This window comes from Dipodomys merriami, unplaced genomic scaffold (assembly GCF_024711535.1).
Source record: "Dipodomys merriami isolate MVZ:Mamm:240054 unplaced genomic scaffold, mDipMer1.0.p SCAF_57, whole genome shotgun sequence".
Lineage (NCBI taxonomy): Eukaryota > Metazoa > Chordata > Mammalia > Rodentia > Heteromyidae > Dipodomys > Dipodomys merriami.
The window spans coordinates 4,896,070-4,913,733 of NW_027206146.1; the positions used below are offsets into that span (position 1 = coordinate 4,896,070).

Below are 17,664 nucleotides of genomic sequence, written 5' to 3' on the forward strand. Positions count from 1 at the left end.
GGTGCTGAGGAATCGAACCCAGGGCCTTCTGCATGCTAGGCAAGCACTCTACCACTAAGCCACTTTCCCTGCCCCTAAATCCACAAATTGGAAAGAATAGGAATGCAGTAGATTCCCAGGCAAAGAAGCCATGGGACAGCCCAAGGCTCTGAGTTCAAACCCCAATACCCCTCACAAAATAGTGCCTACGGAGTTATAGAGAATCCAACCACATAAGAATTTAAAAAAAAAAAAATGTGTGTTTGCCAAGGAAGCTGGGTAAAAGGTGCACGAACATAAAGCAGACAAGAGAGCAAATTCTTGTAGTCCCAGCAATCAGGACATTGAGCCTTCAGTATTGGGCGCGCTTGCACACACACACACACACACACACACACGAGACAGGATGTTGCTATTTTTGCTTGGGCTGGCTCCATATTTATAATCTTCCTGCCACTGCCTTCTAAGTAGTTGGGATTACAGGCAGGTGTCACAGAATCTGATGTCACTTCCTGGAGGTGGAATAGCACAGATTTCTGCCTGGGCTAGCCAGGAACTTCGATCTTTCCGATATCAATTACCCAAGCAGCTGGAATTACAAGCCGTAAACCACCAACACCTGCTAATCACAAAGTCTCTCACAAGTCTAAGAGGAAGGCAGGGGCGAGTTCGAAGAAGAGGTGACCATGGTAGTGAGGTGCATAATGCTGAAGGTGGAGGAATTTGCCAGGAGCCTAAGATTACCATGGGGAAGCTGGTGAGGCAGAGCACAGACACCGCCTGTGTGCAATAGAGCCCCGCCCCAATAAGCCCCACCCCTTCCAGCACAGCCCTGCCCAAAGCAGCCCCGCCCCATGACAGACATACCCATAAGGCCCGCCTCTTGCCAGGACAGCCCCGCCCCCCAAACAGCTGGGTCTCTTGGAGCCATCCCTGCCCACACCTGATTTCAGCTTAGTGAAACCTGCCTTGACTTCTGGCCCCTAGAACTCAGGTAAGTAAATTGGTGTTCTTTTTTTTTTTGGGGGGGGGGGTCCTGTCATGGGGCCTGAACTCTGGGCCTGGGCGCTGTCCCTCAGCTCTTCAGCTCAAGACGAGCGCTCTACCACTTGAGCCACAGCACTACTTCTGGCTTTTTTTCTTTTTGCTTATGTGGTGCTGAGGAATCGAACCCAGGGCCTCATGCATGTAAGGCAAGCACTCTACCACTGAGCCACCTTCCCAGCCCCAAATTGGTGTTCTTTAAGATGCTACATTTGTGGGGACATGTTTCAGTGGCAGGAACAGCTAATCTCACCCCTGTGCTCTGGGATATTTGGGAGACCATCACAGCCTTCCATTTTCTCCCTAAGCACTTTTCTGAGCTTTTCTTTACAGGGAGACTTTTAAATCCAACCACAATTTCATTATTGAGCACAAGGGATTACACTAATTCCTTAATATAAAACACTTGGAACCATTAATATGTTTTTTTTCTTTGTCAGTCATGGGGCTTGAACTCTGGGCTTGGGCGCTATCCCTCAGCTGTTCTTCTCAAGGCTAGCGCTCTACCACTTGAGCCACAGCACCACTTCTGGCTTTTTCTGCTTATGTGGTGCTGAGGAATCGAACCCAGGGCCTCATGTATGCAAGGCAAGCACTCTACCACTGAGCCACCTTCCCAGCCCCCATTAATATGTTTTTTGACATTAATAAATGTTTATGCTGGGCATGGTGGCACATGTCTATAATCCCAGCACTGGGATAGAGGTTAGAGGGTGGAGAAGCCAACCTGAAATGTGTAATGAGACTCTCTCAAAAAAAAAAAAAAACACAATAAAATGTTAATTTGAATGAATCAATGCAAATTATTTTCTTGGAGAGCTAATATAAGCATGGACTCAGGATCTTGGCTTGGTCCCTGAGTTGTTCTGCTCAAGGCTCACACTCCACCATTTGAGCCACAGTGCCACTTACAGCTTTTTCTGAGTTAGTTTATTGGAGATAAGAGTGTCACAGACTTTCCTGCCTGGGCTGGCTTTGAACTGTGACCCTCAGTTCTCAGCCTCCTGGGTAGCTAGGATTACAGGCGTGAGCCACCAGCGCCTGGCTCAGTCTTTGTTTTTTTGTTTTGTTTTTGTTGGTTATGGGGCTTGAACTCTGGGCTTGGGCACTGTCCTTGCACTCTTCAGCTCAAGGCGAGCGCTCTACTGCTTGAAGAGTCTCAAGGACTTTCCTTCCCCGGGCTGGCTTTGAACGGTGATCCTCAGATCTGAGCCTCCTGAGTAGCTAGGATTACAGACATGAGCCACTGGTGCCTGGCTAGTCTTAGGTTTTTGAGATAAGGTCTTGCTATGTAGCCCAGCTTCAGTTGAGAATTTATGATCCTCCTGTTTCAGCCTCCTGAGTGCTGGGATTACAGTAATGCAACACCCTACCCAGTTAGAAGTGTGAGATTAGGATAGAGTCCAACGGAGCTATTTTAATGTTTTTCAGTTCCTTGTGCTTTCAGTATCATGCAAGAAATCCCTGCCAAATTGAATGTCATGATTGTTTTCCCGTATGTTTTCCTTTGGAGTTTTATATTTCTGACATTTACATTCTTGATCCTTTTTGAGAAAATCTTGACATATGATATTAAGTAAAAATCCAATCTGGACTTTTTCCATGTGAATATCCAGCTTTTCCAATGCCATTTGCTGGACAGACTGTCTTTTCCCAAGGAAATGGCTTAGTACCCTTATGAAAACTACCCCCTCTTCCCAGTATTAGGTTTTGAACACAGGACCTTGGGCATTTGAGGCAAGCATTCTACTGATGAGCTATACCTCAGTCCCTTAAGTTTTTGATTTTTGGATAGGGCTTCATGTTTTAAACCAGCCAGCCTCAAATTTGGATCTTCCTCCCTTGATCTTCTAAGTAGCTGGGTGTTTTTTGTGGGGCTTGAACTCTGGGCCTGGGCACTGTCCCTGAGCTCTTCAGCTCAATGCTAGTGCTTTACTACTTGAGCCACAGTGTCACTGCTGGTTTTTGAGTGAAAAACTGGAGAAAAAAGTCTCACAGGGACTTTCCTGCCTAGGCTGGCTTTGAACCGCGATCCTCAGATCTCAGCCTCCTGAGTAGCTAGGATTACAGGCGTGAACCACCAGTGCCAGGCTTTTTCTTTTTTTAGATGGAGGTCTCACTAACTCAATCTGTGATCCTGCCACTTCTGTCTCTCAAGCAGCCGGGCAATAGTTTAAGGTGGACAGGAAGAGAAGCTATGCTTGTGAGTTGTCTGGTCCAGGCTGGCTGAGGGTTTGGTGGGCTCCAGTAGGAAAGGACCACTCTTGGCAGGTGTTATGGGTTGAGGTTGTGATGGAGATGAATCCATGCTGGAGTGGCTGGAAGGTGGAGGAGAACCCTCACCCTACCTGGATCCTGCCCAAGAGCATAGTGGACACATTACACCCAGCTCACACCTCTTTATTGGCCCAGATATGGGACCACCAACATGGGTTGCCCCAGCCTGTGCCAGCCCAGCTGTGGGGACCGGCACGGGTCAGAGGTCAGTGGATGCTGTAGGAGCAGTCTTTCTGGAGGGAAATCCCTGTCTGTACCTCAAGCACTCCTCTCCAGCCCTTCCGAATCTGTGCTTAAGATGCTGCCTTGCTTGGAATAGGGCAGCCACATCCAGAAGAGCGTCTTCAATGTGCTGGCCCAGCCGGTGTGAGTCCTAAAAGGAGGGATGGCTGAGGCCAGGGCTGGAGGGAGAGGGCTCCAGGGGTGGGAGGTGAGGTGGGGGGCAGAGTCTGAGGGAGGAGGGCTGAGGACTCAACAGTTTGAGAGAGGAGGCCTGGGATCTGAACCCCCTGGGTCTGAGGATAGAGCTTTGGGGCCTCGACTCCCGGGCTGAGCTGTTCACATGTCCTTACTGTTTTAGTGCTTGACTTCTTACTGGCGATGTGGAAGGTCACCGTGTCGTCCCCCATGAAGATATAGGAAACCCCGTAGCCATCGTCATCCGCCTGGAGTGGGAGGGAGTGAAAGGACGCAAATGTACCCCCCTACCTCTTCCAAGCTCTCGTATCTCTGGGCCCAGTACCCCAGTGCCACTCACAGGCCCGAATCCGCCACCCGAGGAAACATAATCTGGGTAATTGTGGACATCAAACAGGTGCGCCTGCTGAACGGGGATCTGGCTGGTGGACAGCTTCCATTGCTCCGAGTGAACCTGAGGACAGGAGAGGGTCACGGGTGCAGGAAAGAGCTGAGCAGGTCTGCGTGCCCTTTACTCCCCTCCCTCCACTGCCTCCCCACTGCTCCCCCTGGCCCTGGCTGATGACCTTAGGCTGACAGTTTCCCCTTTCCCCTTCCACTGCTTCTGCCTTTTCCCTGGCTTCATCTCTAGGCCACACCCATCTCAGGACCACGCCCCTCCAATGATCATCCACTTCCCCCAACATGCCCCTCTTAGCACATCCATCTGAAGCCACAAACACCACACCCTGAAACCATTTCTTGGCCACGCCCCTTGTTTGCTCAACCTACACCTGCTTCCTCCCTTCTGCCTCTTTCCCCTTTACAGCTCTGTTTTTTTTTTTTTGGGGGGGGGTACCTGGCAGTGCTAGGATTGGGACCTTACATCTGATAAAACCAGCACTCTGTCCTCTCCTTTTCCCCCAGTCTCTTCCCCAGGTCCTCTATTCCTGTGGAAATCTCCTTTTTCACCATGCTAGCCCTGAAATCCATCCACTCCTCCCTCCACCAAACCCCACAGAATTTTCCCTCTTCCCAGCGGTTTCCCTCTTTAACCCTTTCCCTGCACCCCCAACCTGGGCGAGGAAGGGCGACTGCAGATGGAGGAACTGGGAGACTATGTAGAGCGCAAAGAGGTGCCGGTCAATCCCCTGCCCGGTCATGGCTGCCTTGAGCAGAGTCTGGTGTTTATCCACTGCCATGCGGAACAAGGTGAGGCACTGGGAGGCCTGGGGTCCCCATGGAGGCCGCAGATCATGGAAAGAGAGGAAGAGGGCTTACAAAGGCGAGCCTAGGGTACCTGCCCCAATGTCTGAATGCCAGGTGTGTCCACCCCTGGCAGACACAAGGTGACACAGAGTCTAAAGAGAGTCAGGCATGATGGTGTATTGTTGTAATCTCAGCACTCAGGAGGCTGAGGTGGGAGGATTGTAAGTCTGAGGCCAGTCTGGGACTACCTAGTGATGCCTTGTCTCAGAAAAAAACAAAAAAAGAAGCTAGGTGCCGGTGGCTTAGGCCTGTAATCCTAACTACTCAGGAGGCTGAGATCTGAGGATTGCAATTCAAAGCTAGCCCGGGCAGGAAAAGTCCATGAGACCCTCATCTCCAATTAACCCCCAGAACACTGGAAATGGCATTGTGGCTCAAAGTGGTACAGAGCTAGCCTTGAGCAAAAAAGCTCAAGGAGAGTGTTCAGGCCCCGAGTTCAAGCCCTATCATTGACAGAGAGAAAGAGAGAGAGGGAGGAGGGAAAGCACGCTACAGAGGCAGTGGAAATGGCTCTGTGGCCCCCACTAAAGCACAGCACACCCTTCCCTGGGCTGTCTGTCTATGCATGGATTCCCTGGAGCCACTGACCAGGTCTGGATTACTTATCCCTTGTTCCCCGTGCCCCTCACACATCCTGACCCACTAATATATGCAAACTGAGAAACAGAGTATGTGGGCCAGGCCCACACCGTCTTCTCTTTGTCCTCCATCGCTTTCACGAAGTTGCATGCTTCCTTGGTGCAAGACCTCACCGTCTCTGTCCGGCCTTCCAGGAACAAGCGAGTCATGGCTGACTCATAAGTCAGGCAGAAGTGACCCCTGTCCTGCGGGACAAGAAGAAGAGCCTTGTCAGATGCTCAGGATGCCTTTTTACCAGATTTTCCCCACGTGGTCAGGCTCCCAGATGCCTCCTCCCCCTGAGAAAAGAAATCAAGATGGTGGATGCACCTCGGGCCAAGACCAAGAGGAGTTATGGAGGAGGCTGAAGAGGCAGGTATGCGGGAGGCCCTAGGGGGACTGGGGTTCTGGAGGAGCTGGGATTGGGGAACCCAACTGACCCGGAAGTAGGCCAGCTGCAGGGCCACCTGGATGAAGCTGTCTGAAGAGAAGTGGCAGTGTTTGATGAAGCTCTTGCCAAAGTGGGAGAAGGGGAAGACATGGCAGTCGATGTTTCCAGCTAAGGTCTTGGCTCCCCTCAGGGCTAGAGAGATGGAGGGATAAACCTGCCAGAGGGAGGGAGGGAGGGAGGGAGACATGGGTGTTGTTATAGATGGGGGGATGGCATGAAGGTGAAATCAGGGAAAGATGGGACAGAATGACAGGAGGCTAAAAATGGAACCATAGAAGGTAAGAAAGATGGGAATAGACTTAAGCTAAGCTTAAATTAGAGTTCAGTGATGGGATTGAGAGGGTTTGGGGAGTGGGTTGGGACCAGTGTGTGAGATTGGGTGTGATGATCAAAGTGAGATCGAGGCTGGAGTTGTGGCCAGAGATGAGCTGAACTTAGGCAGGGTAGACGATCTTGCTCGTACTGTGAATTAAGAGGTTGGCGATGAAATAGGGACTGGGCAGCCAGGAAATAGGTTAGAGTGGAGGCTGGGGCCAGAATCAGTGACAGGGTGGGTATTAGGCTGCAGTTTGTTTAGTTTGATCTGAATGTTGGGACTGGAGTAAGACTGATTCTTCAGTTGAGCTTGGAGATGGAGATTTGGGGACTGGGAGGAGAGCCCCAGAATCGCATCCTCACCTGGTTTGGGAGGTCCCACTGTAGCCGCTCAGGCCAGGGCAGCGTAGGATCAGGCTGTCCCTTGCAGTGGCCATCTGCCGAGTAGCCCAGATGAAAGCATTCTGTGGCCAGGGTGAACTGTAGACAAACAACAGAGGCTGCCAGACCCCCTCCCTTCCTTTGAACTGAGGCCCTGGAAACTGAGATCTGCCCCTCAGGGAGGTCAGGGGGAGAAATCTCTGAGAACCAGAAACCTCTGAGGTTCACAGATGGAGTCTCAAGTTCATGTTCATTGAGAACCAGACTAATAAAAGCTCAGCAGGTGCCCAGTTACCAGCTCCTTCTCTTCTTTCCTAAGGATCTAGCCACATGCTCCCTCCCTCCCTCCCTCCCTCCCTCCCTCCCTTCCTCTTCCTTCTTCCTTCCCTCCCTTCCTTCCTCTTCCTTCCTTCCTTGTACTGGGGATAGAACCTGGGGCCTCAGGCACACTAGGAAAGCATCCTACCACTGAAATACATTCCCTTTTGTTTTTTTAGTAGATTGTTTATCTGATTAATTTTTGTCCAGGATGCTGACCTCCAATTCCTGATCCTCCTCCCTCAGTCCCCCAAGTACTAGGATTAAAGGTGTGCATCACCATGCCCAACATCATCTTTCTCTCTCTCTCTCTCTCTTTTTTTGGTCGGTCGTGGGGCTTGAACTTTGGGCCTGGGCGCTGTCCCTCAGCTCTTCCACTCAAGGCTAGTGCTCTACCACTTGAGCCACAGTGACACTTCTGGTTTTCTGAGTGGTTTATTGGAGATAAGAGTCTCATGGAGCCGGGCGCTGGTGGCTCACGCCTGTAATCCTAGCTACTCAGGAGGCTGAGATCTGAGGATCGCGGTTCAAAGCCAGCCCGGGCAGGAGAGACCGTGAGACTCCTATCTCCAATAAACCACCAGAAAACCGGAAGTGGCGCTGTAGCTCAAGTGGTAGAGTGCTCGCCTTGAGCTGAAGAGCTGAGGGACAGCGCCCAGGCCCAGAGTTCAAGCCCCACGACCGACAAAAAAAAAAAAGAGTCTCATGGGCTTTTCCTGCCCAGGAACCGTCATCCCCAGATCTCAGGTGTGAGCCACCGGCACCCGGCCTCATCTTTCTCTTCTTCTTACACTCAGTAGTGTCTCTACCTTCGATATTTAGCCAGGTATGGTGGAGAACACCTGTAAACCCAACTCTGAGGGAGACTAAGACAGGAGGATCAGGAATTCAAGGCCAGTGTGGGCAAAGTTAGGAAGACTCTGTCTCAAAAACAAATTGGGAACAAAAAAGGATCGGGCGTGGCTCAAGTGGTGGAGTGATGGTCTAGCATGGAGAATCTCAAGGGTCAGGCGCCTGAACTCTTAAAAGTTCACCATCGCAGATTTTCATCTTTGCTAGGCCTACACTTTCCTTTCTCAGAGCCTCAGCTTACCCTCTGCCTAGGGCCGTGGGGAGTGGGGGGGGGAAGGTTTGGACATGTGTTGGGGGTCCCCAGCCTGGGGGAGGTTGGCTGCCCTACCTCCCACATATGTCCTGAGATGGGGCAGTCGGCCCACGAGTGCTCCATGCTGAGGCCCAGCTTCCCGTTGGAGAAGACAATAAGGGTGAAGGACTTGTCATACCAGCTGTGGGGAGAGTTCCCATCAGGATCACAAAGAGCTGGGGAGTGGGGGGGCGGGGGGAAATGGGGAGACTTAGGGCCTGCTCTGTGATATTTCAGAATGTGGGGATCTAGTGGTAGCCCGATTGTGGCATTTGGCTGGAGGACTTAGGGAGATTTTTTTCGTCTTGGGGATTGAACACAGACAGGGCCTATGCACTGTCCCTGAGCTCTTTTTGCTCAAGGCCAAAAATGGTTGATTGGAGGTAAGAGTCTCACAAGGACTTTTCTGCTGGGGTTGACTTCTGGCTTCAATCCTCAGATCTTAGCCTCCTGAGTAGCTAGGATTACAGGCTTGAGGTTCTAGGTTCTAAGCATTTTTGAGGTGATGGGGAACTTGGGAGACATCCAGGGCTTGGGAAATCAAGAATTGGGCTGGAATTCTGGGAATGGGGTTCCAGTGGAGGGTCCTGGGTTTGGGATACCAGCACAAAAAGGCACATGCCCTCTGGTCCATATTACCAAGCTGGAGTTACAGGTTGGGGGCTTGGCCATCCTCAAGTCTGGGATATGAGGCAGGAGTCCCAGGCTGAGGGGTTGTTTGGATAGGGAAATGGGGGCCTCCCAGCTCCAAAGCACTGGGTCTGGGGGCCTCAGATACAAATGGGCCCCGGATCTAGAGAGCACCAGGGCTGAGATCACAGGTCTTGTCTTCGGGGAAGGAGGTCAGGGGTCTAGCAACCAGGTGTGAGTGGACTCACCGGTCATGACCGTGGCCGGCCAGCAGCCTGTGGGCATAGGCATCAAGGGAGGCAGCCGGATCCTCCCTCGTGAGGCCTCCAGGCTCCGAATCCAGAGACACAAAGAAAGCGGCTCCTTCCACGGCCTCCAAAGCAGCAGCAGCCCGGGCCTTCACCAACTCCCGCACCTGGGCCCACATACCCCTGTCGGGTGGGACGCACCTGAGCCCGGCCGGCCCTGTCCCCCGGCCCCCAGCCGGCCATTCCTCAACCCCAGGACACTCGGGGAGCGCCTGGCCTTGAATGCTCACCTGGGAGCAGCTGTGAGGGCCGCCAGGTGCTCCTCGTGGGGATAGGCCGGCGAGGGGTCATCCAGGATGCGCTGGAATTGTTGCTCCAGAGCCCGTGGGGACAGCAAGCCATTGGGGGAATGGGTCCCCACGCGGAAGAATCGGCCCCGATGGAAAACGGCCACATGGCGGCTATCCGGGAGGTGGCAGAGGGAGTCTAGGAGTCATAGTGGCACAAGATAGGAAAGATGGCACACAATGTAAGGATAATGAAAGCCAGGTGCCATGGCTCATGCCTGTCATCCTAGCTACTCAAGAGGCTGAGATCTGAGAACTGGGGTTCAAAGCCAGCCCAGGCTGGAAAGTCCGTGAGACTCTGATCTCTAATGAACCACCAGAAAATGGGAAATAGGGCTGTGGCTCAAGTGGCAAAGCATCAGCCTTGAGCAAAACAGCTGAGGCTCAGTGCCCAGGTGTGAGCCACTGGCACCCGGCTCTTTTTATCTTCACCATTCTTTTTTGTTGTTGTTGTTGTTTTGCCAGACCTGGGGCTTGAACTTGGCCTGGGCACTGACACTGAGTTTCTTTTGTTCAAGGCTAGCACTCTACCACTTGAGCCACTTCTAGCTGTTTCTGTTTATGTGGTACTGAGGAATTGAACCCAGGGCCTCATGCATGCGAAGCAAGCACTCCACCACTGAGCCACCTTCCTAGCCCTCTTCACCACTCTTAAATACTCTTATTTTCTGATGGTCCTGGGGTTGGAGCTCAGACCTCGAAGCTTCACATGTAGGTTCTCTACCACTTGAGTTATGCTCCTAGCCCTTCTTGCCTTAGTTCATTTCTTTCTTTCTTTCTTTTTTTTTTTTTTTTTTTTTGTCGGTCGTGGGGCTTGAACTCTGGGCCTGGACGCTGTCCCTCAGCTCTTCAGCTCAAGGCGAGTGCTCTACCACTTGAGCCACAGCGCCACTTCCGGTTTTCTGGTGATTTATTGGAGATAGGAGTCTCACAGTCTTTCCTGCCTGGGCTGGCTTTGAACCGCGATTCTCAGATCTCAGCCTCCTGAGTAGCTAGGATTACAGGCGTGAGCCACCAGCGCCTGGATCGCCTTAGTTCATTTCTGAATAGGATTTTGCTTTATCAGCCTCAGTCCTCCCAATCTCTGTCTCCTGAGTAGCCGTGATTACAGACATGAGCCATTATGCCAGGTTGTTGCTGCTGCTGATGTTGATTGAAATGAGGTCTGGCTCTAGCCTTGAACTTGTCATCCTCTTGCCTTAGCTGGGTGTGATTATGTCATACTCAGTCAGCTCTTAGGTACCAGTATCCCATTTCCCATTTGAGAGATGAGGAAACTGAGACTCAGAAAGGGTGAGAATTTCCCAAGGCCACACAGGAAACAATGGAAACTGGGCTGAAGCCGAGCAGGCTGGCTGTAGAGAGACAGCTGCTTCTTGGGGGGGGGGGGGGGGGAAGGGAGGAGAATAGGTGGGAAGGGGGGAGGCCTCACCTTTTTCCAACCCTGGCACCCGGGTAGTGTTGAATATCTTCTCATACTGGGCAGAGCACAAAGGACGCATCCCCATAAGCATAGTCTGCAGGAGGCCATGAGCTGGTGAGCTGTGGATGGGGCCCCAGGGGGTCCGAATGCCTGTGTCCCCCATTCCCCGCCCCGGACCCCACGGGAGCTCACATACCGGTGGGATCTCCTGGCGGGTCAACCGATGGCGGTACAGGAGAAGGGCATGGACAGCGTTCCCCGCCCGAGCTGCCTGCAGCGGCGTGGGTGTGACATACAGGAAGTCCTGGGGACCCGCGGAGGGGTCAGCAAACCACCTGAGGTCCAGTTTGTCCCAGTGTGTGTGCAGGGGGGAACCCTGGCTCCCCAAGAGGGCAGTGAATTCCTAGACTGTGGTCCCAGATTGAGGCTGTTTTGTGCACCTCCCTCACCCCGGCTCGCAGACTCTGGGGGTGCTCCATCTCCAACCCTCCCCGCTCACCATTAAATAGTAATTGCTGTTCACCATCAGCGAGTTGCGAGACCGCAGATACACAAATTCTTCCCACCAGTCGGTGACCTGAGCAGGGGGTGGGTGGGCGGGGTTTGAGGGGGAGGGAAGGATGGGGGCGCCCACCCATCTTCTCTGTCCACACAGAGGCTTCCTGGGGCAAGGGGCGGGGCTACTGGGTTTGGGGGCGGAGCCTGTTTCCTCTTGCAGGAAAGTTGGCTGGAGTGGCTGAGGTTCCAATCGCAGCAGGGCCTGAACTCTGTGGGCGTGTTGTGGGGCGGGGCAAGTGTCTATGGGGTGGAGCTATGGCATCTGGGGCGTGGCCTGTTTCCCCACGTAGGGGGTGGGGCTGAGGTTAGCACTCTGGCTGAAGCTCCAATCGCAGCGGGGTCTGGGGTTTGTGGGCGTGTCATGGAGGGGCGGAACTAAGGACCGTGGGGCGGGGCGAAGGGCTCCCAAGCTTTGACGGAGGGGTGGGGCCTCGCGGCCGGACTCACATAATTGGACGCCCACCAGGACTTGAGCCACAGGTACCACTGCAGCAGCGATGCCTGCAGTTTCAAGAACTCCTGCGCCATCCCCGCAGTCCAGTCAAAGTCCTCATCGGAGAGGACGGGGCGGACTGACTCCAGGTACTGAAGGGAAGGGTGGAGAAGAAGAGGGCATCATGCTCTGCTCCCCACTGCTACCTCACCATCCACCTGTTCCCCCACTGCTATCTCCAGGCCCACCTTGCACACGGTGTCCTGCACCGAGGGCACTGGCTGGCGCGGCAGGGAGCGCTGGTAACTGAAGAGCATTGGGTGGCGGCCAGAGAAGATGCGGACCAGGGCCTGGGCAGGGAGAGGGTTAGAAGGTCATTAAATCTCTCACTGGGGTCTGAGACCAGGGAATGAGGGGTCCCCATTCAATAAGACTGAAACCCAGAAAACTGGACAAAAAATTAGGACGGAGTCTCTGAGAGATCTTTATGATTCATCTTCACACGAGGATGTGGGAAGGGGATAGAGATGTGTGTCCTGGGGGAGCCTGGTGCAGGGGTCCCCGGACATACCAGCCAGGTCTTGGTAGGTGAGGACATGGTCCCGTGAGATTCAAGAAGCCAGCCGTGGTAGGATAGGAGCAGCCTCAGGGCCACGTGCAGGGTGAAGATCAGGGCACCCCACAAACAAGAGGCAAATACAGCAGCTGCCACGACCCCCCGGAGGTAATGGTGCTGCCCACCCCTGGGAAGAGAGAAAGAGGCTAGGCCTGGCTCTTCTGGTTGAGACTGCTCTCCCTGTGGCTCTGGGCTAAAGCTCAGAGCCATCATCATTTTTTTTTTTTTTGTCGGTTGTAGGGCTTGAACTATGGGCCTGGGCGCTGTCCCTCAGCTCTTCAGCTCAAGGCGAGCGCTCTACCACTTGAGCTACAGCACCACTTCTGGTTTTCTGGTGGTTTATTGGAGATAGGAGTCTCACGGTCTTTCCTGCCCGGGCTGGCTTTGAACCGCGATCCTCAGATCTCAGCCTCCTGAGTAGCTAGGATTACAGGCGTGAGCCACCAGCGCCCGGCTCCATCATCATTTTTATTTGTCAGTCATGGGGCTTGAACTCTGGGCCTGGATGCTGTCCCTCAGCTTTTCAGCTCAAGGCTATCGCTCTACCACTTGAGCCACAGTGCCACTTCTGGCTTTTTTCTGCTTATGTGGTGTTGAGGAATCAAACCTAGGGCCTCATGCATGCAAAGCAAGCACTCTACCACAAAGCCACCTTCCCAGCCTAGAAACATCACTTCTTTTTTTGTTTTTTGGGTTTGGTTGTGGGGCCTGAACTCTGGGCCTGGGTGCTGTCCCTCAGCTCTTCAGCTCAAGGCTAGCGCTCTACCACTTGAGCCACAGCGCCACTTCTGGCTTTTTTTCTTTTTGCTTATGTGGTGCTGAGGAATTGAACCCAGGGCCTCAGGCATGCAAGGCAAGTGCTCTACCACTGAGCCACCTTCCCAGCCCCAAAACATCACTTCTGTTATGGGGAGATTTCTCTCTCCTCAGTAGCCAACTGTTGGAAATCTCTTCAGGTGGAGCCCTACATGCAGCCTTTCTTTTTGGTGTGTGTGAGGGGAGGCCTTGAATGTAATCACTCTATCATTAGAGCCAGCCCTTTAATTTTAACTTTTATTTATTTTTTCAGTTGTGAGACTTGAACTCTGGGCCTGGGCACTGTCCCTTAGTTCTTCAGCTCAAGGTGAGTGCTCTCCCACTTGAGCCACAGCACCATTTCCAGTTTTCTGGTGGTTAACTGGAGATAAAAGTCTCAAGGACTTTCACTGTCAGGCCTGGCTTTGAACTGAGATCCTCAGATCTCAGCCTACTGAGTAGCTAGGATGACAGGCATAACCACTGGTGCATGGCTTTGGCCTTTTTTTTTGGTAGTTTTAGGGATTGAACTCAAGTTCTGTCACTATATAGTGACCATTCCACATACATGTTTTTTATTAATTTTTCCAAGCACCTGTGAATCAATTATTGCTGCCCTATTTACATATGAATGCTGGACCAAGTTTCTTCTGTACTAAGACTTACATAACTAGAAATAGCTGGGCATAGTGGCTCATGCCTGTAATTCCAGATACTGTGAAGGATTGAGAGGATAGAAATTCAAGCCCATGGGGCTGGGAAGGTGGCTCAGTGGTAGAGCGCTTGCCTTGCATGCCTGAGGCCCTGGGTTCGATTCCTCATCACCACATAAGCAAAAAGAAAAAAAGCCGGAAGTGACACTGTGACTCAAGTGGTAGAGTGCTAGCCTTGAGCTGAAGAGCTGAGGGACAGCGCCCAGGCCCAGAGTTCAGGCCCCACGACTGGACCCCCCCCCCAAAAAAACAAGAAATTCAAGCCCAGCCCAGGCAAAAAGTTAAAAAGACCCCATCTTCATCAATAAGCTGAATGTGGTAGTGCCTGCCTGTCATGTTAGCAACATAAGTGCTACATCCAGAAAAGACAGTAACCTGGGCCTTCCCTGAGCAACAACATGAGATCCATTTAGGGAAATAACTAAAAAGGGTTGGGGAACACTGCTCAAGTGGTAGAGTATCTCTAGCTTGCAAGTACAAGCCCCTGAGTTCAAATCCCACTCCCAATCTGAAGAAATTGAAGGAGGATGATTAGGGAGGAGTGGGGCCTCACCAATCTGGCAGCAAATCTTTAATTTTCTCCACCAGGCCGAGGGAAGGATCCAGCTGGAGGAACCAGGCAAGCTGGATTGCACTGAAGAGAAACAACCAGCTGAGGGGGCTGGCGGGAAATACACCAGTCAGAAAGTCATTCTGTGGAGAGAAAGGGTACCACTCAGTCCTGTGTGCCCCTCCTCCGAATGCATAAATGGTGCAGTGCTCAGCTATCTCAGAATACCAGGGGATTCTAAGGTCCAGATGCAGTGGGAAACAGACACCCTCCTTCCCCTCCCCACCTCCAGCCCATTAGTCCAAGCCCTGAATGAAGCCAGGGCCTGAGGCAAGGGCACAAGAAACAAAGAAGGCCTGTCTCCAGTGGCTCACACCTGTAATCCTATCTACTGAGGAGGCTGAGATTTGAGGAGCACGGTTCAAAGCCAGCCTGGGCAGGAAAGTCCATGAAACTATTATCTCCAATAAACCACCAGAAAACCGGAAGTGGCACTGTGGCTCAAATGGTAGAGCACTTGCTTGAGCTGAGGAGCACAAGGCTAGTGGCCAAGCCCAGAGTTCAAGGAAGAAGAAGAAGAGCAGGAGGAGGAGGAGGAGGAGAAGGAGGAGGAGGAGGAGGAGGAGGAGGAGGAGGAGGAGGAGGAGGAGGAGGAGGAGGAGGAGGAGCAGGAGGAGGAAGAAGAGGAAGAAGAGGAAGAAGAAGAAGAAGAAGAAGAAAAGAAGAAAGAAGAAGAAGAAGAAAGAAGAAGAAGAAGAAGAAGAAGAAGAAGAAGAAGAAAGAAGAAGAAGAAGAAGAAGAAGAAGAAGAAGAAGAAGAAGAAGAAGAAGAAGAAGAAGAAGAAGAAGAAGAAGAAGAAGAAGGAAGAAACAAAGAAGAGCCCTAAATTGGGAGGGAGTCTGGGAGGGCTTCCTGGAGGAGGTAAACTGTCAGGCAGGCGCTTGAAACAAGATGACTAACAAAACCAATCCCAGGAACATCACAGGCCTTCTAGACCTACCAGGTCTTGGACACAAATTTGCTACCCATGTTCCCAGTAGCATGGCCGACAGCTAACACCCAGCGTACATCTACTGTATGCCAGATGTTGCTTATGAGGATCAATTTTCTTTTTAATTTTTCAGTGCTGGCAATGAAACCCCAGTTCTTGTGCATGCTCTACCCCTTGGACCACTTCCTCAGCCCTCTATTTTGTATTTTGTTGTTGAGAACTATCATTGCCTTGTAGTGGGCCAGGTAGAGGAGGATGAGTAGAGACTCAAATGAACATTCTGCCTGCCCTACTGTGCCCCCAACACTGCACCCCCCCCCCAATTTGGGCTTGAATTCAGGGCCTGGGCACTGTTCATGAGCTCTTTTGCCTGTCAGGGAGACCACTCTACCACTTTGAACCACAACACTATTTCCAGTTTTCTGGTGGTAAATTGTTAATGAGTCTCACGGACTTTCCTGCTTACGCTGGGTTGGAACCACGATCCTCAGATCTCAGCCTCCTGGGTAGCTAGAATTACAGGAGTGAGCCACCAGTGCTCATCTGAGTTCTAGACCTTGGGAAGGGTATGGGGAGCGGTGAGTGAGTGCAGAGGTGAGCAGTGCGGGAGGAGGCTGAGACCCCAGAAAGGAGCCACAAGGAAATAGCCTAAATGGGCCCTAGAGGAGACCTCCAGGTCCCCAGACAGGCCCTCCCTCACACGGGAAGTGAGCCTTAGCATCCGGGAAGCAGGACAGGGGATGCCTGGAGGGACACCAGCCAGCACTGCTTCGCACCCAGAATCGCCCCAGGTTCCTTCTCCAAGATCGCAGGCTGCACAGGTAGATCTCCTGCAGCATGGAGCAGCCCAGCCTGGCCTGTGCTCCGTCCGATGGCAGCCATGGTGGGAAGTCGGCAGCCTGGCGCGCTTCCGCCATGGTGCCCCAGCCCTAGGAGGAAGGCAGGGGGTCATCCTCAGGTCTTCACCCCTCCTCCCTCAGACCCAGGGATCCACACACCAACTTCTTCCCTCAGAAGCAGGGGTCCAGACTCCAGCCTCCTCCTTCAAACACAGGGGTCCTTGGCCCTAGTCCTCCTTCTTCAGACTCAGGGTCCACTCCCCAGCCTCCTCCCTCAGTCCAGGCATCCAGGCCTCAGCCTCCTCCCTCAGACCCAGGGGTCCACACCCAGCCCAATTTTCACACCCAGGAATCAGACAGGACCCCAGCCCCCTTCTTCCCTAGGAGTCTGGGCCTAGCCTCTTTCCACCTCAAACCAGGACTTTTTGGGGTCAGCTCACCCTTTGCCTAAGTACCTGCCGGGTCTTTAGGGTCCTGGATGGAGACCCAAGGCTGGAGGAGAGACGTTACCCGGGAACCTCTGTGGAGGCAGAGGGAGGAAGCAGGAGGGTGGGCTCACGTTAACCCTTTTAGCTCTTCGGTGGAGAACAAAGTAGGCGGACAGCGCCCCCTCCCCACACACGCTCAAGACTCCGGGGTGGGGGAAGGAAACTGGTCCCTGATCCCGAGGCAGGGGGGAGGTGATACTAGTTTAGAACCATTGAAACGAACACCTGCCGGACGTGGACACGCTCTCCACTTCATTTCCGGTTCCCATTCCCAAGCAGGGGCGTGAGGAGTCTATAAATTCATCGGTTCCGGGAGGAGGCCAGGGCCCCCTTCCCCGCTGTGGGGGGGAAGGGGAGGGGGGAGGGCCGGAGCACCCTCCTGCGCATGCGCGCGGCCAGGGATGCTGAGCCTGAGAACCGAGCGATGGAGAAGCCCAACCCGGGGACCCCCGCCTCCAGCTCGGTCCCGTCGGCCTACTACTTACACCGAGCCAGGAGTCTGCGGGTCGGATCCTGGGGACCCAGCCCAAATACACCCCCTCACCATCACCCCCGATCTGAAGCTCAGTATCCCTTTTGCATATTCCAATCCCTAGGCGACTTCAACGCCACGTCCTGGCCAAGGGTCCTCCAGAGCCCGACTCACCTCCAGCATCGCTCGGCCTGCCCGGGAACCCCCGGGTTCCCGTTTTGTAGGAGCCTAGCCCGGTATTCCAGTCCCCGGTTCTGTCCCCGCCCCCTTCCTAGCTGGGCCTTCTGTCCCCGCCCCCTCCCAATTCTTCTGCGTTCTATCCCCGCCCCCTCCGATCTCTTTGCATTCTATCCCCGCCCCCTCCGGTCC

General features: G+C 53.2%; 1 protein-coding gene across 4 annotated transcripts; it reads right to left on the minus strand.

The window, feature by feature from the left end:
• Positions 1-1,978: 1,978 nt before the first annotated feature.
• Positions 1,979-17,554, minus strand: Cpt1c (carnitine palmitoyltransferase 1C). 4 transcript variants are annotated; one of them, XM_070000949.1, is made up of 20 exons: positions 17,470-17,554; positions 16,791-16,855; positions 16,273-16,425; positions 14,509-14,648; positions 12,403-12,574; positions 12,080-12,181; positions 11,846-11,983; positions 11,364-11,417; positions 11,037-11,144; positions 10,850-10,934; positions 9,361-9,556; positions 9,071-9,253; positions 8,229-8,334; positions 6,713-6,829; positions 6,024-6,188; positions 5,655-5,789; positions 4,773-4,925; positions 4,058-4,171; positions 3,873-3,965; positions 1,980-3,673 (listed from the first exon to the last, which is right to left on the minus strand). In XM_070000949.1, the coding sequence occupies exons 3-20, from the start codon at positions 16,411-16,413 to the stop codon at positions 3,500-3,502; spliced, it is 2,376 nt and encodes a 791-aa protein (XP_069857050.1). In that variant the 5' UTR covers positions 16,414-16,425; positions 16,791-16,855; positions 17,470-17,554; the 3' UTR covers positions 1,980-3,499. The 4 variants fall into 4 exon arrangements, with proteins under 4 accessions (XP_069857048.1, XP_069857050.1, XP_069857051.1 ...); XM_070000950.1 differs by having other exon boundaries at positions 11,037-11,111; positions 11,340-11,417; XM_070000948.1 differs by having other exon boundaries at positions 1,981-3,673; positions 11,340-11,417.
• Positions 17,555-17,664: the final 110 nt, after the last annotated feature.

What these genes read in the sequence shown, in the direction of transcription:
- Cpt1c (XM_070000947.1), bottom strand. Translation starts at nt 16,413, where the DNA reads ATGGCGGAAGCGCGCCAGGCTGCCGACTTCCCACCATGGCTGCCATCG. An exon ending in GCCGGCCACGGTCATGACCG is followed by an intron (nt 8,335 to 9,070) that starts GTGAGTCCACTC and finishes CTCTCCCCACAG; the next exon opens with CTGGTATGACAAGTCCTTCA. An exon ending in AGTCGCCCTTCCTCGCCCAG is followed by an intron (nt 4,172 to 4,772) that starts GTTGGGGGTGCA and finishes TCCTGTCCTCAG; the next exon opens with GTTCACTCGGAGCAATGGAA.